This window comes from Artemia sp. Qi Xiang Cuo, chromosome 3 (assembly GCF_049724085.1).
Source record: "Artemia sp. Qi Xiang Cuo chromosome 3, ASM4972408v1, whole genome shotgun sequence".
Taxonomy (NCBI): Eukaryota; Metazoa; Arthropoda; class Branchiopoda; order Anostraca; family Artemiidae; genus Artemia; species Artemia sp. Qi Xiang Cuo.
Window position 1 is genome coordinate 55,967,739 of NC_142796.1, and position 27,874 is coordinate 55,995,612.

The window sequence follows — 27,874 nt, forward strand, 5'->3', positions numbered from 1 at the left end:
TAGAAGGAGTATCCGAACTTTCCCCATATTAAAGTGTACTCCCTTATGAGTTATGTTTTATGGCTAATCGGAATGGTATCTTGTATGAAAAGAGAGAGAGTTAATAGGAAGCCTTTGGGTAGATAAGAAAATTGCGGCTTCCAGCATTTTCTTGGTCTGTATTTAATTTTCCAGGTTAGTTTACACCCATTTCACCTTACAAAATAGTAGCCCCGGTCCCCGATTAATTAGGCTACCCGATCGTTGGTGATGCAGTAGTGATGATGCGAAAATCAGCTTTAAAAATATATTTCTTCGTGTCTTCAAAATTGAACTGCATTCCTTTAAGTGTAATGGTACGGAATCACTGACATTTCCAAATGGAGAATTAGCATTTATTGGAAAAATTCTTTGGTCGATTACTCGCCTAAAGAATAAAAACAAAATCAGTGTTTTTAGGAACAGGTTTTTTTTTCGAAAACTTTTTATTTAAGGATCTTCTTTTTAGGAACAAATTGAATATCATCAATCCAGTTCAACGCCCTTGGCCAGAGGTTTATATGTGTGTTACCTGAAAATGAAAAGCTCTGTTGATCTCATGAGGATTCTAGTTCCCAGGGCTTCTCCCAACATTCTACCTTTTGTAAAAGTCAGAGACAACCCGTGCATATCAAGGTAAGGTTAAATTTGTCATAATAGTAACCAGAGCTGCGGGTGAAAGGGGGTGCTTCTGACCACTGGCTCCTTTTGACTTCCATAGGTTCTTCTTCTTCATCTTCTACTTCTTTATCTTCTCCTTATTCTTCTTATTTGATTATTTGGAGACGCAAATGCATAATCTCCGTGTAATTCATTTCTTTTTCTTCTTCTTCTTATTCGGTTATTTGGAGACGCCAATGCGCAGTCTCCATTCAATTTCTTCCTTCTTCTTCTTATTTAGTTATTTCGAAATACCAATGCATAATCTCCGTGTAATTCCTTTCTTCTTCATCTTCTTCTTCTTATTTGGCTATTTGGGAATACCAACCCATAACCTAAATAGAATTCCTTTCTTCTTCTTCTTGAGGATCTCACTGATCCAAATTAAATTATTTAATGGTTCGAGGATGATAAAACATTTGCTATTCTCTTAATTAAAATACCATGGTCATTTGCACTTTTCGGGTGGAATACTATAGGCTCTTCTCCGTAGGTGAAGTTCAGTGAGTCACATATGGATTTCAATAAAGTTCTTAGGTTTCCTAAATTCGGGCACTCCTCCAGCATGTGGCGCACAGACTTTATGTGACTTGCACAATCACACATATCGCTTTCAGTTATATTTGATTTCAGCATGGGTTCTTTTAATGCTGCATGTCTTAATCAAAATAGGATATTTTTGATTAAGACATTTTCTGGTGGTGTCCCTTTAAAATATTTTTCATATCGATTGCTAGATTTTTCACAATTCAAACTGATTTTCTTATCAACCAGGTAGATCTACTGTACTTCGAATAAGAATTTGTGTACTCTTAATTTCTTCAGCCTAGAAGGTAGCCTCTTACTTCCGTAGCTTTCTTGTTATGCAACTTTCTATGCAGCGACCGCAATATTTTACCAAACATAGATGTCATTGAAGAAATTTTCTAATTCAAGCTATCTTAAACATCTATATTTAGGAAAAATCTTCTTTTATTTCTAATATAAGTTATCAGGATAATTATATGAATATTGAACCACATACTATTTTTTTGTAGTTTAGTAGAGATAAATGGAAGTCACCAATGTTATTTTTTTACTTATCTATCCCTTTGATCTATAAATCCCAAGTTATTCAGACATGTAACAAAAAACTTGAATTTGTTACGAGCAATTATCACCTTTGGAATGTGGATATACTGCTTGTTTGCGTTTTTGAAGAAAAGAACGAAAAAGAATTCCATTGCAAGGCGAAAAAGGAACAGCTCAGTTAGGCTTAAGGAAATAGAGTCATGGACGCTTTTAGCTCTGCCAGATACTCTGAGTTATGTAGTTGCCACAAATTTTTAATTAGGATCTATGTCATTTCTTCTGTGGTGATTCAAGAGGCTATATGTCGCACAGCGTAAACCTTACAGGGAAATGAAAAAAAAAACCTGAAAAAAATGTTTTTAATTTTTTTGGTTCTTAGAAACGAAGAGTCGTTTTCATAATGAAGGTTTTTGTTTTGCCTTAATGATACTAAGAGAAGTTTGGCTCGGAATTTTGTTAAAAGCTCCAAGTTTTGCCTATTTCTGTATTTGAAAAACAGACATATTTTTGAAATATTTTTGGCGAAAAATACAGAAATTTATTGGGAAATACAAAATTATCATTATCGGAGAACCAAAAACGATATAGCGAAGTGAATTGGACCAATTGCCTAAACATTTTCTGTCTAATAATGTGAATGTTATTTTGACATTAAATTTCACATAACGCCTTTTGAATTATCGTAATTTAGATATTAAATGGTGATAACTACTAAAATTGTATCCAGGGTTCCTACTGGGGGAAATTCCTACTATCGCAGTAGACAAAATGCACCTTTCAGTTTGCTGAAACAAAAGTCCATCTGTAACACGTACTGGAACATCAATAACTAACGTTAAAATGAAATCTAACTTCAATGGTTCGGCATTTTAAAACTACCATTTCTGGATTAAGAGCTGAAACTCTTTCAGCGCAAATATTAGACTCTCGGTCCAGGAAAATGAAGGGATGCCACAGAGTAAATACCCCGCCCCCTATCGACAGTGATCCTTCAAAGACAGATTAATAGAGGGCTCTCAAAGATGATTTCAATTGTAGCAATCTGATTAGTAGGCTCAAAACTGGGTGGGGGGGGGGTGTTAAGGAGAAAACCAAAATAAATCCTTAATCTTTGACCTTTAATCAGTGGCGTCAATTCACGCAAAACTCAGAAGGGTGGGGGCGAAATTCATTTTCGAAATCTAGGGGGTGTCAAATCCCCCCCGCTTGTGTATGCTGTTTTTCATCAAAAACACCCCCCAAAAAAAAGTACAATTTGAAATCTTGTGAGGGACAAAAATCTAGAGGGTGGCAGAAGCCCCCATCCTGTCCCCTCCAATTGATACCATTGCGTGATTGTGGGCTGATACATGTCATTTGATCGACTATAGTCGGTAATTTTTTTACTATACAAAATAGTCTTGTTTTTACAGCAAATCACACCTTCAGGCAATAGAAAGTTTACAACCAAACTGACAAGTTTGTGATTTTCGTCTCTTTTTGGACTAAAATTAATTCTTTATTTGATTTTTAGGGTACGGAGAATAAGCTTGATTGTCTAATCCCCTGCTAAAGTGGAGACTTTGTCTGACAGACGGTCTTCCTCTTTTCACTATTTGTAATGATAAGTAGGCAGGTTAGAATTACTAATCGGCAATACTTGAAAGTTTGTGGCATAAATAAAATAGTTCTTAAGGTTTTCTTTAGAATCAATTTTTTTCTGGTAATAGTGTGGATTTTTTTTGGTTCGCCACTGCACATAGAGCCCTACATTTCTAGCGTATTGGGCTGTCACTGGGAGAGAATCTAAATTAATACTTTGTGGGACATAACAAAAGTTGTATTTAGCAACAAAGACCTTGTTTCCTTGGCAAAACAAGTTACATTACTCATACTTTCCCTATTTGAGAAGCCTTTGTAATTAAAGCTTTATACTTGTTGCCAAGGTAGCCTGTCCTTCATTAAGATATGGAGGCTCCTCATCTCCTATTTCAATGAAAGTTCATTTCCCCATATATTTTCTTATAATTTCTATGTCTCTTCTTAGCTCTCATTATTGATCGGAAATGTCTGGCCAGAAATGTGTTAGCGTCATGACGGCTTTAACCATAAGATTTGGTTAAAAATCATTATTTTAGGTTCATGACGTATTTTAATCCTTAGCATTATGACGTATCTCAGACTTGTGACGTATCTGTTATGACGTATCTTGACTCACCTTTGAACTAGTTTTGATATAAATAAAAATTTTCAGAAACATCACAAGGCGCGTCCGTAAGATTCAGCTTGAACTATTTTAGCCTCATGACGTATCTGAATCGTCGTGACGTGTTTTAGCCTTGTGACGTATCTCTTATGAAGCATCAATCCAGCTTTGAACTAGTTTTGGTATAGGTAACAATTAACAGAAATGTTTAATTATCATATTTCTGCCAGAAATATGTATTTAATTTGCGGACAAAAAGTGGTTTAATTCAGAAGTTTTCTTTTTATTAACGCAAAATATAGCAAACAAAAATATATAAATAGAGCGAAAAGAAAGCTGAGCTCGAATATAAGGCTAACTTAATATTAAAATAAATTTTTGTGATTCACCAAGAGACAGAAATAAAATCAAACAAAGAAGAAGGAAAAAAAACCACGACAACTTAGAAGAGGAAAGGGACAAGGGAGGCTACTCAACCTGGCAAATTCACAATAAATAATACAAACTAAATTTAGAGAATAGGAAGTAGCCTACCTGTCATCAAGGGTAAATAGGCTAATATGTTCTTTTAACTTTTCTTTAAAAGAGACCGGCTATTCAGGTTTTTAAACTTATGATTTAATTTAAGCCTATTTGCAGTGGAAGAGATTTGAAATGTCATTGAAAATCAATTATTGAAAGTAAAGTGCAAATTTGGGATAATGTCCAAATTTTATTTTGACGCAAAATAATCTTGCTTATTCTGAAAGCAAAATTTTCTATCGATAAATATTTCTTATTGCCTAAAGTTAGGCTCTGGCAAGAGTCAAATTTCGCTTTTGTAGCCAGAATGCGTTGCCTGATGAAGATAAAAAGTGTCTTCGTCTGGGCAAATTTTCGGTTTACTGAATTTTTGCAGAAGACATGAAAAATTTCCCGCCGGCAAAATTCTCTTTAAAATAAAATAATAACTTTTTTCCAATGCTATGATGAAAATTCACTATCTAACAAAGCAGTAATACCATTTTATTACTAAGGCTTCTCCACATATTCAGTTTGACGCGCCAGCTGAATTTCACTAGTGTCGTCGTTTGTTAGTTTTCGTAAAAAAAAAAAAAAAATACCATCTGCTGGCAGAGTCTAGCTTAAAGAAGTACGAATTTGTCTGGTCCCCTTTTTTTGTGACGCCTGGTTCATGTGATATATGTAGCCCCCCTCCGACTAGTTCTTGCACTATTCTAATATGGCGCAGAAATTGTATTTTGCAGAGAATGTGCTTTTTTAACTGTATTTTTTAAAATCAATTTTTCAATACCTAGGGAGACAAGTTTGTTGTTTTTCAATAATGCAATAAAAAATCAAAAACCCCAAATTAGGCGTTTTTCAACGACTTCTACTTCGATTGAATAACCTAAATTTTGTTGAAATTCCGTATTCTACTTTAAGGAATGTTATTCAAAATCAAAAACCCTAGAAAACTTAATAGAATAGAATTCTAGATAGCTCCTAATAAATAAAAAAAACTGTTTGTTTTTGTTTCCACTACGTAACTTCGTTGGATGTCCTGTAGTCTGCATCAGGCACTTCATTTTCCTTTCTTTTTGTATTTTTTTTTCCTTGTCTCCATGCTTTCATTTTTCTCTGCTTTCCCTTTTTTCCGTTATCCTTATTCTTTATTTAGTATTATATTTAATCATCGAGAGTGATTTTTATTTATGTTTAACGTTTGTTTTCTCCCAATCCCTTGAGCTCTACTGGAAAAATATTTACTCTTATATTTATAAGATGAATTATTTACTCATGTTTCAGTTATGTGTCTGCTTTTTTTTTACTTCACTCGTATGCAATAGGTTCTAATAAGTATAGAAATAATAAAGAATATTCCCTTTCAGGCACGTACATAGAAATTTATTTTGGAGGGTCTCTAAATCGGCAAGAACCCCCCAAATACAAAAAAAGTTTCAAGAAAAGGGGAAAGCTGGCAAAGCTGATGATTCCCATGGCAAATTGCCAAATTGATTAGTTCTGTAGAAAAATCAACGGTGAACAGTAGTAAAGAAGATACATTTCACGTTTCGATTATAAAACAATAATGATATTCTAGAAATAATTTTTCGTATTTTTGTTATTGCTTATATGTTTTATTGTAGAGAAAATTTTTAAGTAGATTCTAAGGGCCAAATTGGGTCAAGAAAAAAGGGTTTGGTATTCAGTGTATATTTCTGTCATTTTGAAGAATGTATCCTCATTTTAATGAATTTTCATATGAACGCATGTTTGGTGCGGTCATTTTAAAAGTAGAATGAATCAATTTGGCTTCTGAGCCGCTCGATTATACAGCATAGATAATTCAAATATTTAATTTTTCCTCTTTGAATTAATTTGTTTTGATCTGGGGCTCTAACTTTTAATTCATCGTAGAAAATAAGATAGGACATGTGTCCCTCATGAATTAAATCTTCATTAGCATTCCTTGTTTGGTCCCGGAACCATATTAACTCCTGTGACGGTTCCCAAATTGCCCCTAATGGAGAATTTTCTCTTTTGTTAGTAAATGGCATTAATCAGTGGATATATTTAAACTTAATACCATATTTGGGTATTTTTGGATCCCGGATATATCTTTTATCATCTAAAGACTATCTTCTGTTGAACTGCAATTTAAAGCTATTTAATTGTATGGAAAGTAAAGTGTATAGTATTTGTATAGTAAAGTGTACAATAAAACGCTACAAAAAGATATCTAGGTTTGTCTGTCTGTGGGTCAGCGGCGAATCTCTTTGACACTGCTTTGAGGATACGGTTACGTTCTTCTGGCGTAGTCATGGCCCACAATGGCAATAATTTCAAGTCAAAGGAGTTCATCGCGGTCTCACAGCCTACTACGTAAAATCCGGCTGCTGAAACGGAACTCGACTTCTGTCAGAATCTTACTTCAAACAATTTAATAATGTTAACCATGTAAATAAATTTGAATTTACTACTTATTATCAGGGAAGAATATCGGCGGATTTTATTTCTACAACAGCTGATGTGTTCAAGGATCTCCTCAAATACATTTACCTCTGATGGTTCTGATGAAGCCGTAGAAAATTTACAACCAGAAGGGAGTCGCATTACGGAATGTCAGGTCAACTTTGAAAGACATTTGATGTTGGCACTAAGTGAGTTGTTTAAGGCCGTTGAAGTGGACCAAGATGTGGCCAACAATCACAGGTAACCCTTTTTATCCTGCTTTTACCTCTTGAATGTTATCTAACTTTATTTTGATCCAATATATTATTTTCTCATTACATCTTAAAGTTTTGGCTAATGCTAGGTAGAAAAAAGAATAAGATCAAAAATATCATTACACTGATTGTTTGAGCAACAGTCCGTATGGCCAAAAAATTGACCAAGAATCACTATCTTTACCTTAATTTTCAAACAGTTCGTGGTAACGAACTGTAAGTAAGGAGCGACCCGGCTCAATGGTAACAGAAATTCTAGAAAACGGTATTTTGATACAAATAGATACATCAAAAGAATCAGATTTTAATGCTGATTTTAAATATATAAGTTTCATCAAGTTTAGTCCTACCCATCAAAAGTTACGTGCCTGAGAAAATTTGCCTGATTTTAGAAAAAAGGGAGAAAAACCCCTAAAAGTTATGGAGCCTTAATGAAAATCGCACCATCAGATTCAGCGTATCAGAGAACCCTACTGTAGAGGTTTCAAGCTCCATTCTACAAAAAATATGGAATTTTGCATTTTTTGCCAGAACAAAGATCACTGGTGCGTGTTTATTTGTTTTTTTTCAGGGGTGATCGTATCGACCCAGTGTTCCTAGAATATCGTGGGGGGCTCATTGGAATGGAAATTAAAAGTCCTAGTGCCCTTTTTAAGTGAACAAAAAAATGGAGGGCAACTAGGCCCCCTCCCACGCTCATTATTTCCCAAAGTCACCCGATCAAAATTTTGAGATAGCCATTTTGTTCAGCATGTTTGAAAATATTATAAGTATGTCTTTTTGGATGACTTAATCCCGCGAAGTTCCCGGGGGGAGGGCTGAAAGTTATGAACTTTATCCAATGTTAACATATAGTATTGGTTATTGAGAAGTATACAGACGTTTTCAGGGGATATTTTTTCTGGTAGTGGGGGGGGGGGGGTCGGGGGGTATGTGGGAGGATCTTTCCATGAAGGAAGTTTTCATGGGGAAAGGGACATTGATATGAAGGGGACGCCGGACTTCCCAGCATTATTTAAAAAAAGATCAGAAATTAAGTATGAAAAAACAAGTTTTTCAACTGCAACAGCAGCAACATCAAAACTTTAAACGAACAGAAAATATTACATATATGATTGGGTTCACCCCCTAGTCAATACCTCGCTCTTTAAGCCAAAGATTTTTTAGTACTTTCATAAGAGCTATTTATTCTAATTAACGACCTTTGTGACTAAGCGGTCATTTTTAAAGAATTGGAACAAAATTCAAACTTTAGCTTAAAGAGCAAGGTGTTAACTAGGGGGCAAACCCCCTAATATATGTATCAAAAATATATGAATATAGAAGTTTGTTACGTAAGTTAATTTGTAAGTTATGTATATTTATTACTAATAAAAACATTTGTAAATAGAATTAGACAAGTTTCAAGAAAGCCATTTAACCAAATAAAAGTAAATTAATATGCAATTTTTTTTTAATTATTCATGCACAGTGAGCCAAAATCAAAACCTGAATTTATTCAAAAATGTTCAAAATTAAATAAAAAAAAAAACAATTTTTTTTAACTGAAAGTAAGGAACGACGTTAAAACTTAAAAAGAACAGAAATTATTCCTTATATGAAAGGGACTGTCCCCCCCTCAAGGCCTGGCTCTTTACGCTAGAATTTGACTTTCTCACAACTCTATTTTATAAACAATAAAAACTTTATCGTAAAGAGCGAGGCGTTGAGGAGGGGACAGTCCCTTTCATATAAGGAATAATTTCTGTTCGTTTTAAGTTTTAACGTCGTTCCTTACTTTCAGTTAAAGAAACTTTTTTTTTTATTTTATCTGTTTAAAATTATCTACCTTTTTTAAACCCACTTTTATTTTATTTATTTGTTTATTTAGTATAAATTATTAAAAATCATATCACAGCCACATCGCCTAACCACGATATGATATAGAGGAAGGATAATCAAACAAACCCACATACAAAAAAGGGGGGAAAAGCATCAATTTTATTTTAGCCTCAAAAAGGGTGAAAAAACAACAACATAAAACAAAGCATAACTACAACATCATGTACCCTACTACTACTAACTTTTTTATGACTTTCTGCTTATATCTTAAGGTGTGGGTAACGCTAGATAAAAAAAAGCTGATTTTACTTGTTTTTTTGGTAACAGTCCACATGGCCAAAGATGCCAGGTACCTTTTTTACTCTCCCTTTCCCTCTTTAAAGTTTTCTACATTAGTTTAACCAAATACGTGGTTTTCTACTTACATCTTCAAATTTGGCTGAAACTATAGACAAGGAAAAATTCGCGCCTAATTCATTTATTTCTAGAGCAATGATCCATTTTTTTTTTATTTGTTGATATCACAACCATGGCAGATCTGGTATTTGCTTGTGGAAGAATATAATATCAAACAGTTCGTGGTAACGAACTGTAAGTAAGGAGCGACCCGGCTCAATTGTAACCGAAACTCTAAAAAACGGAATTTTGATACCAATAGATACATCAAACGAATCAGATTTTTATTCTGACTTCAAATATATAAGTTTCATCAAGGTTAATCTTACCTATCAAAAGTTACGCGCCTGAGAAAATTTGGCTGATTTTCGAAAAAAGGGGGAAAGACCCCTTAAAAGTTATAGAACCTTAATGAAAATCACACCATCACATTCAGTGTTTCAGAGAACTCTACTTTAGAGGTTTCAAGCTTCTATCTACAAAAATGTGGAATTTTCTATTTTTTGCCAGAAGAAAGATCACGGATGCGTGTTTATTTTTTTTATTTTATTGTTTTTTTGTTTTTTTTCCCAGGGGTGATCGTATCGACCCAGTGGTCCTAGAACATAGTGGGAGGGCTCATTGGAACGGAAATTAAAAGTTCTAGTGCCCTTTTTAAGTGACCAAAAAAAAAATGGAGGGCAACTAGGCCCCCTCCCACGCTCATTTTTTTTCCAAAGTCTTCCGATTAAAATTTTGAGATAGCTATTTTGTTCAGCATGGTCGAAAATATTATAACTATGTTTTTTAGGATGACTTAATCCCTCAAAGCCCCCAGGGGGAGGGCTGAAAGTTATGAACTTTACCCAATGTTAACATATAGTATTGGTTATTGGGACCCGGCTCAATGGTAACCTAAACTCTAGAAAACGGTATTTTGATACAAATAGATACATCAAAAGAATCAAATTTTAATGCTGATTTCAAATATATAAGTTTCATCAAGTTTAATCTTACCCATCAAAAGTTACGCGCCTGAGAAAATTTGGCTGATGTTCGAAAAAAGGAGGAAAGACCCCTTAAAAGTTATAGAACCTTAATGAAAATCACACCATCATATTCAGCGTATCAGAGAACCCTACTGTAGATGTTTCAAGCTCCATTCTACAAAAAATATGGAATTTTGCATTTTTTGCCAGAACAAAGATCACTGGTGCGTGTTTATTTGTTTTTTTTCAGGGGTGATCGTATCGACCCAGTGTTCCTAGAATATCGTGGGGGGCTCATTGGAATGGAAATTAAAAGTCCTAGTGCCCTTTTTAAGTGAACAAAAAAATGGAGGGCAACTAGGCCCCCTCCCACGCTCATTATTTCCCAAAGTCACCCGATCAAAATTTTGAGATAGCCATTTTGTTCAGCATGTTTGAAAATATTATAAGTATGTCTTTTAGGATGACTTAATCCCGCGAAGTTCCCGGGGGGAGGGCTGAAAGTTATGAACTTTATCCAATGTTAACATATAGTATTGGTTATTGAGAAGTATACAGACGTTTTCAGGGGATATTTTTTCTGGTAGTGGGGGGGGGGTCGGGGGCTATGTGGGAGGATCTTTCCATAAAGGAAGTTTTCATGGGGAAAGGGACATTGCTATGAAGGGGACGCTGGATTTCCCTGCATTGTTTAAAAAAAGATCAGAAATTAAGCATAAAACAACAAGTTTTTCAACTGCAACAGCAGCAGCATCAAAACTTAAAACGAACAGAAAATATTACATATATGATTGGGTTCACCCCCTAGTTAATACCTCGCTCTTTAAGCCAAAGATTTTTTAGTACTTTCATAAGAGCTATTTATTCTAATTAACGACCTTTGTGACTAAGCGGTCATTTTTAAAGAATTGGAACAAAATTCAAACTTTAGCTTAAAGAGCAAGGTGTTGACTAGGGGGCGAACCCCCTAATATACGTATTAAAAATATATGAATATAGAAGTTCGTTACGTAAGTTAATTAGTAAGTTACGTATATTTATTACTAATAAAAAAGTTCGTAAATAAAATTAAACAAGTTTCAAGAAAGACATTTAACCAAATAAAAGTAAATTAATATGCAAATTTTGCTTTTAATTATCCATGTACGGAGAGCCAAGATCAAAACCTGCATTTATTCAAAAACGTTCAAAAATTAAATAAAAAAAAACAAGTTTTTTTAACTGAAAGTAAGGAACGACGTTAAAACTTAAAACGAACAGAAATTATTCCTTATATGAAAGGGACTGTCCCCCCTCAAGGCCTGGCTCTTTACGCTAGAATTTGACTTTCTCACAACTCTATTTTATAAACAATAAAAACTTTATCGTAAAGAGCGAGGCGTTGAGGAGGGGACAGTCCCTTTCATATAAGGAATAATTTCTGTTCGTTTTAAGTTTTAACGTCGTTCCTTACTTTCAGTTAAAGAAACTTTTTTTTTTATTTTATCTGTTTAAAATTATCTACCTTTTTTAAACCCACTTTTATTTTATTTATTTGTTTATTTAGTATAAATTATTAAAAATCATATCACAGCCACATCGCCTAACCACGATATGATATAGAGGAAGGATAATCAAACAAACCCACATACAAAAAAGGGGGGAAAAGCATCAATTTTATTTTAGCCTCAAAAAGGGTGAAAAAACAACAACATAAAACAAAGCATAACTACAACATCATGTACCCTACTACTACTAACTTTTTTATGACTTTCTGCTTATATCTTAAGGTGTGGGTAACGCTAGATAAAAAAAAGCTGATTTTACTTGTTTTTTTGGTAACAGTCCACATGGCCAAAGATGCCAGGTACCTTTTTTACTCTCCCTTTCCCTCTTTAAAGTTTTCTACATTAGTTTAACCAAATACGTGGTTTTCTACTTACATCTTCAAATTTGGCTGAAACTATAGACAAGGAAAAATTCGCGCCTAATTCATTTATTTCTAGAGCAATGATCCATTTTTTTTTATTTGTTGATATCACAACCATGGCAGATCTGGTATTTGCTTGTGGAAGAATATAATATCAAACAGTTCGTGGTAACGAACTGTAAGTAAGGAGCGACCCGGCTCAATTGTAACCGAAACTCTAAAAAACGGAATTTTGATACCAATAGGTACATCAAACGAATCAGACTTTTATTCTGATTTCAAATATATAAGTTTCATCAAGTTTAATATTACTTATCAAAAGTTACGCGTCTGAGAAAATTTGGCTGATTTTTGAAAAAGGAGGAAAGACCCCTTAAAAGCTATAGAACCTTAATGAAAATCACACCATCATATTCAGCGTACCAGAGAACCCTACTGTAGAGGTTTCAAGCTTCTATCTACAAAAATGTGGAATTTTCTATTTTTTGCCAGAAGAAAGATCACGGATGCGTGTTTATTTTTTTTTTTTTATTGTTTTTTTGTTTTTTTTCCCAGGGGTGATCGTATCGACCCAGTGGTCCTAGAACATAGTGGGAGGGCTCATTGGAACGGAAATTAAAAGTTCTAGTGCCCTTTTTAAGTGACCAAAAAAAAATGGAGGGCAACTAGGCCCCCTCCCACGCTCATTTTTTTCCCAAAGTCTTCCGATTAAAATTTTGAGATAGCTATTTTGTTCAGCATGGTCGAAAATATTATAACTATGTCTTTTAGGATGACTTAATCCCTCAAAACCCCCAGGGGGAGGGCTGAAAGTTATGAACTTTACCCAATGTTAACATACAGTATTGGTTATTAGGACCCGGCTCAATGGTAACCGAAACTCTAGAAAACGGTATTTTGATACAAATAGATACATCAAAAGAATCAAATTTTAATGCTGATTTCAAATATATAAGTTTCATCAAGTTCAATCTCACCCATCAAAAGTTACGCGCCTGAGAAAATTTGGCTGATTTTGGAAAAAAGGAGGAAAGACCCCTTAAAAGCTATAAAATCTCGATGAAAATCACACCATCATATTCTGCGTATCAGAGAACCCTACTGTAGAGGTTTCAAGTTCCTATCTACAAAAATGTGGTATTTTGCATTTTTTGCTAGAAGAAAGATCACGGGTGTGTTTTTATTTGTTTTTTTTTCCCAGGGGTGGTCGTATCGACCCAGTGGTCCTAGAATATCGTTGGAGGGCTCATTGGAATGGAAATTAAAAGTTCTAGTGCCCTTTTTAAGTGACCAAAAAAATGGAGGGCAACTAGGCCCCCTCCCACGCTCATTGTTTCCCAAAGTCACCTGATCAAAATTTTGAGATAGCCATTTTGTTCAGCATGTTCGTAAATATTATAAGTATGTCTTTTAGGATGACTTAATCCCCCGAAGTTTCCGGGAGGAGGGCTGAAAGTTATGAACTTTTTCCAATGTTAACATATAGTATTGGTTATTGGGAAGTATACAGTACAGACGTTTTCAGGGGAGATTTTTCCTGGTAGTGGGGGGGGGGGTCGGGGGTTATGTGGAAGGATCTTTCCATGAAGGAAGTTTTCATGGGGGAAGGGACATTGCTATGAAGGGGACGCCGGACTTCCCAGCATTATTTAAAAAAAGATCAGAAATTAAATATAAAAAAACAAGTTTTTCAACTGCAAAAGCAGCAACATCAAAACTTTAAACGAACAGAAAATATTACATATATGATTGGGTTCACCCCCTAGTCAATACGTCACTCTTTAAGCCAGAGATTTTTTAGTACTTTCATAAGAGCTATTTATTCTAATTAACGGCCTTTGTGATTAAGCGGTCAGTTTTAAAGAATTGGAACAAAATTCGAACTTTCGCTTAAAGAGCAAGGTATTGACTAGGGGGCAAACCCCCTAATATACGTATTAAAAATATATGAACATAGAAGTTCGTTACGTAAGTTAATTCGTAAGTTACGTATATTTATTACTAATAAAAACGTTCGTAAATAAAATGACACAAGTTTCGAGAAAGCCATTTAACCAAATAAAAATAAATTAATATGAAAATTTTGTTTTAATTATTCATGTAATGTGAGCCAAGATCAAAACCTGCATTTATTCAAAAACATTCAAAAATTAAATAAAAAAAACAAGTTTTTTTAACGGAAAGTAAGGAGCGACATTAAAACTCAAAATGAACAGAAATTATTCCGTATATGAAAGGGGCTGTCTTCTCCTCAACACCTTCCTCTTTGCGCTAAAGTTTGACTCTCTCACAACTCTTTTTTTTTTAAACAATAAAAAACCTTAGCGTAAAGAGCGAGGCGTTGAGGAGGGGACAGCCCCTTTCATATACGGAATAATTTCTGTTCGTTTTAAGTTTTAATGTCGCTCCTTACTTTCAGTTAAAAAAAACTTGTTTTTTTATTTAATACGTATAAAAGAGGAGTTCTATATAAATACGAATACTATCTAAAAGTCATGCATGTTATTTTTGTTCTTATTTTTTTTTAGATGTAATCTAATTTTATCAAGAAACAGATTTTTTTCTCTTTTGTTCGCCTATCACTGATACAACTAGAAACAAAACATCTATGGGCAGTTACCTTTCGAATTATTGCTTATATATTGCATATGAACCTGATAGTTGTTCAGGGGACGAGTCCTCCAGGGGATGGGACTAAATGTTTCAACAAAAATTGACTCTTTCGTCGGATGTTTAATCTGATTTTCCTGTGTAAAGTAAATGGATAGCTTAATAACATAAATCACTTAGCTCATTCATGGGCTACAGAAAGAAATTACATTTTCGCTAGTTTTTGTAATAGACAAAATGACTATTTTTAATGGTAAAAGATCTTTTAGATTTTTTGTTTGTAGCCCCAGAAGGTCCATTAGTGTTGGAAACATGATAGGTAAAGATGTAAGGCTGTTGAGTATATAGTGTTTCTTTGTTGAGAAGAAACCTCTAAGGAAACCTGCCCTTGTTTTATAAATGAATTTCTCCTATTATTTTTCTTTCGGAGAGATTATCTTTTTGATTTATTTTGTTGACAGACTGGTGTGAAGGCTCTCAAGGGGGTAAGCAAGGAAATGCCACCCCTTTACTACCTAGAAAACACGAAAAATGCATGAATATGTGCAAATGTTGCACTATTAAAATAAAAAAAAAATTCTTGAGAAAATTCTTTTAGTCCGATTGGATGCGTGTGAACTGGTTAAGTGGAAACTTACACAACTATATCTGCTTATTAAATTAAGAGCACTCAGTGATTCAACTATTAAAGAAAAAGACATCTATATGCAGTTAAGCAGTTTCTGGTTGTGGTCGGTGACAAATTTAAAAAGAAACAAACGTGAGTAAAAAATCAGCAAAAATAAGCCAAAAAATGTAGTAACAGCTTGAGAAAATGTAGATATCGTTAGAAGGTATGCTTGTCTTTGGGAACCAACAGACTGTTAACATTTGATTTTTTTTACATGCCCATTGTTGTTAAATTTAACTACGGTCAATGTGGCAACACTGATGAAAATGCGGTGCTGCTCTCAAAAGCTTCACAATTACTAAGCGACCAAGAGAAAAATATTAGGAAATTGTGATATTCGGCTATGAATTGACCTAAAATTTGTCCATTTACGTATAAAAAATGTAAAAATCAAAATATAAAATATAAATATAAAAATATTTAAGAAATTATAATAAAAATATATTAAAAACATCAAAAAATATATTTTTGTTTTGATGTCCTTGGTGGTTCAATATTTGAAAGAACTAATACCTTCAATTTTGGCATAACACCACTGATACATTTCCACTCCTGGACTTTTTTTTTCTTTCATATTAACGATTGTCCCAGTTAATAATTTAGATTTTATTTTATTTCTGGTATTTCATTTGTTTTTAATCATTGATCATTCTGCATTGTGTACATATTATTTAAGTATAAAGAAATCACTCATGCCCATGATAGGTATGTACGCTGGAAGAGGGTAGTTTTTCGGGATTACCTCCCTCGAAAATATAGAGGGTGGTTAACATGAGGCTTTTGTTCGTAACTTGGAACTTCAAAATATAAGTTGTATAAGTTGTAAAATGTAAGCTCCTGTCCACCGTTGCTCACAAAAAAATCTTGTTTTCGAGTAAATTATACTGTTTATTAAATTGCTTTTTAAGCTTATGAATTAGGATTTTGTGTAAATTAATTTTTCTTTTTATAACTGATTTATGTGTTTTTTTTACAACCACGACATCTCTAAAATGGTTTCCATTTTCTTGAAGACAAATATTGGCTTTTTTCTGAGCATTTATCATCGGTCCATCATTAAATTGACGTTTTTTGCTGTTTTAATGACATTTTCCATCGTTGAAAAGGACGACGATAGTTTCCTTGATTTAAGATATCGAGTTCGAGAAGGATTAAAAGTATTCAAAAGTTTACAAGCGTTGCTCCATATCATATGTAGCTATGAAATATCTTCAAAAACCGCTAATTAATCTGCAAAAAAAAAGAAAAAAAAGGGCAAAATTATAAATTTTTTAACGCTTCAATCTGTTTTTGGGCACTCTCTACACATTGTTTCGATTTCTCCGTGTTATTATGAATGTTTCCAATTATACTCCCTTTTTTCGGAGATTTTGATGGACTTACGAACCCCTCCTGAAATGTAAGGTCCCCTTCCTCCCTCCGAACGGATTAAAATCGTGCGTATACGCCTTACCTGTGAGAACGAAGATAATTTGTATCACTCCAAAAGCGCTACTAGGTTACTGCTAAATTATTTTAAAGTACCGCTTTATTTTGTTTCAGGATTTACCATGGAGAAATTATAGAATTAACGGCTGATATATCACTTTTGCTTGTTCTTCCGCCAGCTGAGACCGTTTGCACAATTCCAGGAGAAAACGAACCTCTCTCTTCTAATCCGGATTTTTTCATGTTGCCTCTACAAATATTTGAAACTATCTTAACTCGAACTTATCAGAGTGAATTAATAGGCAAGTATTCGAGACTGAGTGCTCTATTGGAAATGGACCAGATTTTGGCTCAGCATGCCCATAGAGAAGTAAGTTAGGTGCCTTTTCTTTTTCTTTTAATAGAGAGGAAACAGGACCGGATTTAGACCTTATCAAAAACTCGGACTCCGAATTCAGGATTCATACTTAGAATTACGGCCTTTTAACTTATACTTAAGATCTTCGTTGGCGATATTACAAATTCCAGGCTGTTGAAAACAATCATGGTTACGGCCTTAGGGGCAACCTTGTAAAGAGCGAACTCTTGTAAAAAACGAAAAATTTTAGATCACCTTTAAAAAACTGTCGAATGAGAGAGAATCTTCATTTGAAGCTCATTTAGGAATAGAAACTATTATTTCAATTAATCTTAATCCCGTGCATAAAAATATGAATACTTTCTGTTTCCGCAAATTTTTTGCATATATTCAACATTTCGTTCAGTCTAAAAAAGATTGCAAAGTTAATTTCGAAAATAATATTCGACTGAATTCTATCTATCACATGATTGCAAAATTCTCTGTTACGTTGAACCATTAAAACTCTAGGAACTTCAGAAGAATGAAATGTTAAAGCCATACAAAAAGTACATACCCTTTAACTTTTAAATGTATGAAATAGGATATAAGTGACTTCTGTGTTATATAGTTTATATTGCATCTTAATACTTCTTCAAAAATCTGAAATGCCGCTTAGACGTCCTTATCTAAAATTCAAATTTTCTATTTTTGTAGTCCAATTTATACATTTCTTCCGATCTAATAATATCTAATGTATCTAACAATATATATAACTTATACCTATGAATAATAATCATATATTGTGCTCTAACAATGGGTCTATTGCTAGTAGCTATTTTTTATTGAAGAAGACGACAGACACTATTACATTGGAGAAAATTAGGAGGAGGGACTTTATCCCTTTTAGATCGTAGAAAAAAATTTCTTTGTTTTTCTATTGTGATTAAAAAATCTGTAAGAAATGCCCCCTCCTTAGATTTTGAAAAATAATTTTTTTCTATTCATTAAAAACGGAAAAATATTCCCCCCTCCCCCATCCCACTTAATTTTTTGAGTTGGTCCCACTGTACGATTCCAAACAGACAGTACCTGAACTGGTTCGGACGCTTTAAGAGAATAAAGCCTGTTCACCTACCCAAGATCTCGCTCAAAAGGGCAATTGAAGGGCGTCTACGATGGGGAAAGCCTTGTAAGGGGTGGACCGAAAACTTTGAGAGACAGTGTATCATCCAACTATTGAGAAATGTGTCTGAGATAGCAGCATATTGAGTGATTTACACACTGATTTATGAAATTTTGAAAGTAGCAATCCTAAGGCATCCCTTGTTGATGGATCACACTTGATTTTGCTTAATAAGTAACGCTGTGTAATTCTGTATACCTGACCTAACAGGAAATTGTTGGTGGCAATTGAGACTGCGAAAGCAAGCCTTCTTGCTTGCTAATTCACTATCCAATTAGTTGTTAATTCCTCCTTGGTAATTGGTAATTCTCTACCCGTGAGCTAATAGAAAACTAATGGTAACAGTTGTCACTGCAAAAGCAAGCCTTTTATCAGTCAACTAGTCAAAGAATCTCTCACCCAATTGTATAAAAAAGAGAAAACTACAGCGTATTTTCTTTTATAAGCTCCAGAGAAAAACATTTTGCCCCTTTCCACAACAGAAAACATATTTTGCCCCCCCCCCCCACAGAAAAAACATGGAATTTTCAACTCGAACGGCCTGCTGTGATATAAAAAAAGGGCATACTTACCAAGATACGTATTCAGTTCGTAACCTTTAAAGAAATCTCACGACTGTATGTAATCTATAATGAGGAATACTCGCTTGCCTTCAGGCATTAAAAAAACTCATACTCTCATATTGGTATCCAAAAACCCACTGACTGCTCACTCTGACTTTTATTGTAAATGTACTCCAGAGAAATATTTACTTCAAATACCCGTTCTATAACAGCACGTGATTGTTTTCAGTTTAGCGATTTGCTGCGAGTTATGGATTCTTACCAATTACACAAAATAAGACAAGAAAAGTAAATCATTTTTATTTTTACTTCCAGGCCTTCTCGTGTAGCGAGCTCAATGATGCAAAACAAAGAGTAAATAAATTGGGAGATCTTCAGAGCTTGCTTGATAGTACATGGCGTAGCTGCCGTTGGATTATGGACGTTGTTTCCGCCGCTAGAGATAAAAGTTCACCTGCTGGCGTCTCTGTCGATCTCTTACAAAGGGACTTAACATCCAATCTTATGAAGGAAGTTGCAGATGGTAGATCAAGCAGAAGTACTACAAGATCTACAAGTAGTGTTAGTTCTGTGTCTAATGACCTAAGGAAACCAGTTACAAAACGAATGCTGAAGATGAAAAGTGACAATCGCTTATGTTCAACCCCAGAAAAAATTAGAAGCAGTGAACTTGCCCCACAAAAACTAGGCTTAGTTAGGAATTTATCAGAGCAGCAAATTGCTTGTCCTGAATGTTCTATACCGTACAGCCTACCCGGTTACGTGTCTAACTGTAGCTTCTGTAAATGCAACAGGAATCTAAAGCAAGAGACGGAACTAACAAGAGTCATATCTCGCAGTGAAAATCAGCTGAATGTAAATTGTATAAGCAATAGTGATCAGCCTCGAGATGATTTGTTTTACAATAGTGTGGCGCTATCAGATAGTGCATATGGGAATATGCACCCAAGTATGTACCCTAAGTATACCCAGAGACCTGACCTGACGCAACAAACTGTGAATTCTCTAAACCTTAGCCAAGACACTGATAATTTATCAGTAAAATCTTCTGATAGTTGTGCAAAATCAAACAGCACGGATAGTCAACAAGGTGAGAATGAGAGAGATGAAGACTGTGTTGTTCAAGTTTATGCTGCTTATGATACGGGCCTTGTTAGTGGTACAAGTGTGAAACTACATATCACTCCAAAGACAAGTGCGAGAGAGATAATTGATTTAGTTGTGAAGCAGTTAAATATGGCAGTGGTAATGAAGGGTCGCACTGGGCCAGTCTACTCTAATGATCAGCTTCGCAGTTTTTGTCTGGTGGCTGTAGTAGGAGCACGTGAAAGATGTTTTAGGGATGACTTTAGGCCGACAACACTAACCAACCCTTGGAAGAAGGGGAGGTTGTATGTTCGAATGAAAAAGGATTTACTAGCAGCTATTGAACAGAATACTAGAGTGAAGCAAAATTCTATACTTAATCAAGGACATTGAATAAGGAAATATCGTAGCTAAATTTTGAATATTCGAGTTATTCCAGACAATTCCAGATAATCCAAAAGATAATCAATTCCGTTAATTTTGTATTTTCTTACTATTTAGTGAGTACTTTATAAAAAAAATAGAACTATTCCCAAACCATTTCCAAAACCCATAAGGTGTATGGGTTATAATGGGCAACTATTATCTAACTATTTCCAAGCCCGATAAGGCACATGCTATTATAAGCAACTATTATCGGACTATTTTCAAAGTCATAAGGTATATTAGCCTACTTGATTTTTTCTAAAGACAATCATTATTTTATTCTTTCCCATATGTCAAAAAGGTCAGAGAAAGGCTCCCAACGGGAATTTTGAAACTTTTTAAGAATATTCACCTCTCTTTCCCTTTTTTTGGGTGTGTAGATGCTCTTCCTATTGACAATTTCCATTATTAGTATACCAAATCAAACATGTCGAATTTTATATTCCGTTATTTGGCTGAAAGTAGTCAGAAGCAAAGGGGTCAGAGGGGGCAATTGCCCCGGGAGCAGAAATTTTAGGGGCTCAAAATTTCAAATAAATAAACTAAAATTAATAATCATTTTGTAATTTTTGAGATTATATTTTTATTAAAATAAAGTAAAAAGCACAATTGGCAGTAAATATAAGCAAATTGAATCCGATATTTTCATTTTCTCCATATCTTTTTCCATATAACATAAGAAAAGTCAGATTTAAATATACGAAAGATGTTGTTAATAAATGAAATTTTCGTTGAAATTGAGCTAATTTTTTTTGGAGACGGGGGGGGGGGGTAGGGGGCTAATAAAGATTTCTCCCCGAATGCAAGAGGCCAGAACCACCACTGTGTAGGAGTAAAAATCATCAAAATAATCATTTATTTTTTCCTTTCTTCTTTCATATTTTTGATGACCGAAGACAATTCTGGTTATCAATCTGGACGTGCAACAGTGGTGTTTCTGGCCTCTATTGCATTTGGGGGGAATCTTGAATAGCCCCCCTCCTGTCTCCCTCCAAAAATTAGCAAATTTTAACAAAAATTCATTTATTTACAAAATTTTTCATTTATTTAAATCTGACTTTCTTTATGTTATATGGAAAAAGATATGAAAAAAAAATGAAAATTCCGGATTCAATTTGCTTATATTTATTGCCAAAACGGGCCATATGTGGCCTAGCCCGAAAAATTACATATCGAACAAAACACAAGAGGAAAATCTTGAAAAAAAATGGTAGTAGGAATAAAAAAACAAAAAGAACAGTAATACCAATATTTCGCTTACATAGATCAAGGCGTCCCCAGTATTGAAAAAGAATGAATCTAAATCATAAAAGCTTAAAAGACAAAGTAATCTAAAAAGAAAAAAAAAACAGCACAGAAGTATAATGTTCATGAATTGGCGCTCCCATGGTAGGCCAGTTTGGCTTTAGATCTTTCTTTTATATACCCGTTGAAATTTATTTACGTTTTTTTTAACCCAATAAAACCAATAACCTGATTTTTCATGTGTGGGAGGGAATACATTTTAGGGGGGGGGGTGTCTCACATATTATTTTAAAGTTTTAACAAATCTACCTTAAGTTGGGAACAATTGGGAATCTTATACGTTTTTTTGTGGAGGGGGAGTGGCACCCAACCATGGTCTCTCTATTTACATCTTATTGGTACTTTGGGTTGTTATATATTACTATCTATTAAATTCTGCCACGAGACTCAAGAATCGATTAATTTGTAAGAAAGTATTTTTTTTGTGTGTGTTTTGCTACAAATCGATTTTTTGTGTTTTTTTTGTTTAAAGTCATAGTGAAAGCATTTGAGACCTCAGCTTATAGCAAGAGATGTAAACCAGGAACTTATTCTATTTCTTCGTTTAATCGTATACACAAACTACTTTGGATTTATTTTTCGCATTTATTGCTTATGTAGCTAATATATTTTATCTAGACATCATAAACCATTCCAGGCAATAAAAAGTCTCCAAAAGCAAAAAGGCGATTTTCCAAAGTGAACAAGCCTTCTCATTATGAAAGCTAAAATTATTAAAATTGAACGCCTTTAAAAAGTCAAATTTGGGTTCAAACATTGCTAGATAGTTTCCAACTTGCGCAATGTGGCTTTTAACTCTACAAATCTGGCAACGTGTCACATATGACTGGTCAGAATGTCAATTGATTAGATTTATAACCCTGTCTTGACAGACAAGTTCTGCCCGAAAACAGTACATTCCCTTAAGTTGACATCGCCGTTTATATTCCCACCAATTCAGAGAACTTCACAGGAAGCGAAGTTCTTTTAGTTGCTACAAAGTTTCTCGAAAAAAAGGTCACTTTGGCTACTTCTCTTCAAAAAGATATTATTTGTAAATTTCACTATTGCATAAACAGAAAGCTTTAGTTGGTTTAAAAAGGATTTTTTTCGGCTGGAGAAACGAATTTTTCGATTTCGACTTGGCATTGAAGTGAACTTAAGCCAAATTTGTTTTATTGGGTGATGGGAATTCCAAATGCTAAAATGTGAGTTCTCTCAGAACCAAGGGAGACTTTGAAAAGATTATAAATCCGGGTTCAGTAAATAGGTTCGGAGCTATTTTAAGCTCTTAGAAAGCGTAAACAGAGGTGTTAATTCCCCTCCCCCCCCCCCCACTGATGTCGAGAAATACCTTTTTTGTGTTTCGATAAAAAACAAATCTGTAAACAAGCAAAATATCTCAATCTAAATTTTAAAAAAAATACCTTTTCCGTAGCTTCATATAAAAAACTGAAAAAATCCTTTGTCCTCGCTCTCTATATTTCTGAAAATTGGCGCAACTGACAATGAAACGAAAAGCAGGATTATGCTTCAATAGATTATTTTTCAATAAACATTTATTGTTAAATAAGTGTTTCTTCATAATTAGATAATTTAAATGCATATATAACTAAATTATTTATTATTATATATAATATATTAAATCATATTATATCATATGTATGTATAATATATATATATATATATATATATATATATATATATATATATATATATATATATATATATATATATATATATATATATATATATATATTGAAATTAAGTATAATTATATAGCTATTAATGTATAATTAAAATTTTAAACAATAAATATTTTTATACATGCATTAAATAATTATTGTTAAATCATAAGAGAGAACAAAATGCTTTCGCTAGTCTTCAAATTTTATTGTTTTGAACCTGTGATATATGAGATGATTTGTTTTTTTGTTTTACTTAAATGTTGATCTCATTTATATTTTGATGTATTTTTCACTGAAGAATATCATCTATGTTTGAAATTAGATTGTTCAATAGTATCAATAAATTTGTATTAAAACATTTGTATTTATAATATTGGTGCGTTTTAAGGGATCTCACGCGTAAAACCTGTACTCAATGCCCTAAAAAAGCATATTAACTTCTTTAGTTTGGGGCCCTTTATAGGGAAACGTATCTATACTACTACTACTACTAATAAATCACTATGAAAGATAAATCCTTCCTTAAAATCTCCCACCTTATTCGGGGACGACTTGCTTCTCGTTTGTCTTAGATGGTTGGACAAAAAGGACGACCTTTGTTAATCTTTCATCTGCAGGGCAGGTTCTGCGGATTTTTTTTAGGGCATTAAATATGAGTTTACTTCTGACATCCCTTAAATTTTCGCACAGGGTTTTTGCAACATTTTCGCGTAAAAAGGAATGCGAGGGATATGTCATTATCTTGAATGTCAGGAACGTACTGTTAGAAAAAATTCTGAAGTAACGTCTGAATTTCACATGCCAGGTAGGTGCCAAAAACTTGCCTGTTAAATCAGGAACAAGAATTATGCCATTATTGCTATCTTTAAGGATTTGCGCATAAGAAACTAAATTATAAAAAAAAAAAATATGGAATATACAAGAAGGGGAATTGTGAACCTACAGTTAAGAATGTTCAACCATGGAGATTACAATAGTGCCCTTGTTATGCTTCTCAGCTTTTGCACTGCAGAAGTGGCACCAAAAAATGCCATATGGCTGTGTGGTACTTTACGAAGGAGTTATGAAGACGAATTTATATGAGGTAATAGTCTTTAAATAAACCGTGAACGACTCTCTGCGACCTTGCGGCAGCTTGCTAGTTCTTGTAGAAGAAATTCAAACCTAACTAACTCTGTAGTATTACCAATTATAATATAACAAAACATTGGTTTTTAATTGCGGTTCATTACCACAATTAGAGGCAGACTGGGAGCGAAAATCTAAGAGGGCATTTGGGTTAGGTGGCCCTACCTGTGGCCCTCCTTAAATAGAAGAAATTTCTTTTGTTTGTTTCGTGTTTAATCAGAAAGGGCCTTGAACAAAGAGTGGAATCTGCGCTCCACGTCATTCGTGCCAAAATTTGCGCCGCCAGGCAAATTGTACTACCCGCTAAGAAGTAGGCTTACAGTAGGAAGAAGACAGATACCGCTAATCATGTTTTGTGCCAGATCTCCCTGATGCTCGGTTGGGCTCGGTGTTGCTCAGGTTTCCACACAAAGGAAAAGCGGCATCCTATTTTCAGCTGTAAAAAAAACTTCAGCTTTCGTCTTGCATCATGGAAATCTGTGCCAAAGAACATTCACGGTATTTGTCCTTTTCAAAAGGATGTTTAACACCACTATGCGTTTTTCAACTTTCCATCAGAACACAAAATATATTTTGATCAGATACAAGACAAAATAACTGGCCTAAAAGAGGAAAATATTACTGCAGTGATAAAAGCGATGTTAAACGTCTTCTAAAACATCTTCAAACTGCACTGAATCAAGCATCTCCCGCTCACATAACATCAACATGAATACTTCCAAGAGATAATCTGATATTGTAGATCTTAATCTTTTCTTAATGAGCTTCAGTTTGCTGAAGGATCTTTCGCAGCTGACTTGAGAAAACGGAAGCGTCAGCAGGTATTTATAGGCCAGAAAAACTGAAGTATAAGCTGATGAACACAGATTAAGCCATAATAGCAGCCGGTACCCACAGATTGTGCAGTTGTTGCACGAAGTACAGGAAATTGAATCTCGCACATCAGCCCCTCCACATTCAGCTCCAAGTTCAAGTCCATCCTCATATTCTGTACCAGGCCTATCCCGGCTATTTTTACGACCCGTGTTAAAAAATTTCGTCGTAAACTGAGGCAGCTTTTCAGCTCTGACCTCAGTTCGTCTGAAACCTTCACCATCTTTGCAACGTTTCGAAGGGCCGACGGTTGTTGATTTCACCTCGACGCAAAAGGCTGAACATGGTGGGCTGCAAGAAATATATGTCGGACATAAGCTGTTTAAAGTCTGAAAATCTTTCTTTCAGGCTGGTTGTTGTTTGGTCAATTACTAACCTGAACATTGCGACTTGAAATCGCTGTTCCAAATCTTCAGATCGAGAATCTTTTGCCGTTTCTCCTGGCAAACACATTTTCTAGGTACCGTAACAAGCTGGTAGTTCTAAGCAAATTTCAAGGTCCAATGAAGTGGTGTCTAGAAGATCTTGGATCTTTGACACGAAATTGGAGGAGTTTTCCTTGACGCTTTTGACGAAAATGCTCTCTAAATCCTTTCTTGCTTTATCAACCATGTTCCAGGACGTCAAAATGTCCAATATTTTGTCTGGGAGATACTTTTAAATAGGGCCAATGACCTAAAACACATTAAGAAACAAGTGAATGGTTAGGATTGCTTTGTACTCCGTAAACTTACTTAGCATTGAGTCAGCTTCAGATGAAATTTTTTAGTTAAAAGAACTGCTGTTTTCCACAGAAGAAAAAACGTCCACTGCATATAAGTACAGGCAATCGTCACCGAAAAACATCCAAACAAGGACTTCTCTTTTTTTCAACCAACGAGTTTTACCGATTTTCTGTAAACTTTTCAACTTCAACTCTTTTGTGTTCTTTTCAACTTCAACTGTACTTCTTTTGTGTTCTCTACTTGTTGTCGCCACAGGCCCAATCGTTTGTGCGACTCAGCACAGAAACATGAAAATCCGTTCATGGTGCCGAAAAGATTCCTCGCCTCTTTTGCAGTGTAACAGTCAACGACGCAAAGGTTTAGAATGTGATTGTAGCAGCAGATATAAACCAAATCTGGAACACAGTTTTAATGTCAGAACGAAGTCCGTTAAATTTACCCCTATGTTAGAAGCACTGTAAAACAATTCCCCAGCTACCTTTTCGTACTTAAGTCCATGCTCTGCGATCTTGGTTTGTATAAATTCGTTCATACCCTTGCCACTGGATTCTTGGACAGGTACGGCAGTAAAGAGCCGTCCGTGAATTTCTTCATCTTTCACATATCTTAACACGATTGAAGCCTGGTCCGCAACCCCAGCATCCTGAGTCGTGTCCATTTGGATGTTGTACTTTTGTTTCACCGATTTCGGTCACTATAGCTTTCCACATGTGTTTCAAAATGATCCTTATCACTTTCTGGACCGTCGTCTTAGAATAAAAAGTGACGAGTGAGTCACGACCCTTTGCTGCGACTCCGGATTTTCCGCTCATACCATGCTCGATTTTCTTTTTCTACTATCCCCTATTGCTTTTTCCTGATGTTCCTTAAGAGGGACGTCATATTTCGAGAGCAAAAGTATAACCTCAAGAAAGTTTCTGTGGCCTATTCCCGGCTTTGTTAGAGGCTCAAGCCTCTCCTGGTCGCCGTATGCTCTAAAAGGTAATCCTTGTCTCTCCATCAGCTCTACGACCTCAAAAACGTGATTCAGCATTCGAAATGTGTTTATATACCATCTAATGTTTCGGCGGTTTTCAGCTTGAGCGTATGCTTGAGCCGCAGCGATATGACATTTCAACTTTTCATGTGCCTGGATTTTCTCATGGGCAAGCCTAAGATTGGTGAACCCAGAAACAAACTGCGACTTCCCGTCGGAAAACGAAATGCATATGCTGCAAAGAATTGATTTTACTGTCATTTCTCTAGTTTTGAGAGTGACTCAGGATCGTGAAATGGAACCAGTGGTACGTTTCTGGTAGTAAATTGAAGCCAAGCCAAAGCTAGACTTTTCTATTTGAGGTAATGTCGGCTGGAACGGATGTGACCTCATTAAATTTAAATTCTGAGCTAGTGTCAAATTCGGCGGTAAAGAGTAGGAAATAGACACGCTTACTGGCAAAGGTTGTTCACCCTCAGCTAGCTTCGCGCCCGAGTCACCACTTCTAGTTGTTAGGATAGGCTGTACATTCCTCTGCAACTAGCTCCACTGGTCCGGAAGGCGTCACAGTATTTGACGACGTTGGCTCACCCTCTGTTAAAACTTGGTTGATGTCGTGTGCTTCTTCGATATGGCTCTAAAAAATGGAATATAAGC

At 34.8% G+C, this 27,874-nt stretch overlaps 1 protein-coding gene across 1 annotated transcript in view; it reads left to right on the plus strand.

The window, feature by feature from the left end:
* wake (ankyrin repeat and fibronectin type III domain containing protein wide awake) overlaps positions 1 to 22,027 on the plus strand; it is a 417,377-nt gene extending 395,350 nt beyond the window's left edge. Inside the window, exons 17-20 of the mRNA XM_089086234.1 lie at positions 488 to 654; positions 6,908 to 7,129; positions 17,060 to 17,315; positions 19,347 to 22,027. Coding sequence (XP_088942360.1) covers positions 488 to 654; positions 6,908 to 7,129; positions 17,060 to 17,315; positions 19,347 to 20,510 — 1,809 coding nt within the window. The 3' untranslated portion in view covers positions 20,511 to 22,027. The remainder of the gene's footprint in view (positions 1 to 487; positions 655 to 6,907; positions 7,130 to 17,059; positions 17,316 to 19,346) is intronic.
* Positions 22,028 to 27,874: the final 5,847 nt, after the last annotated feature.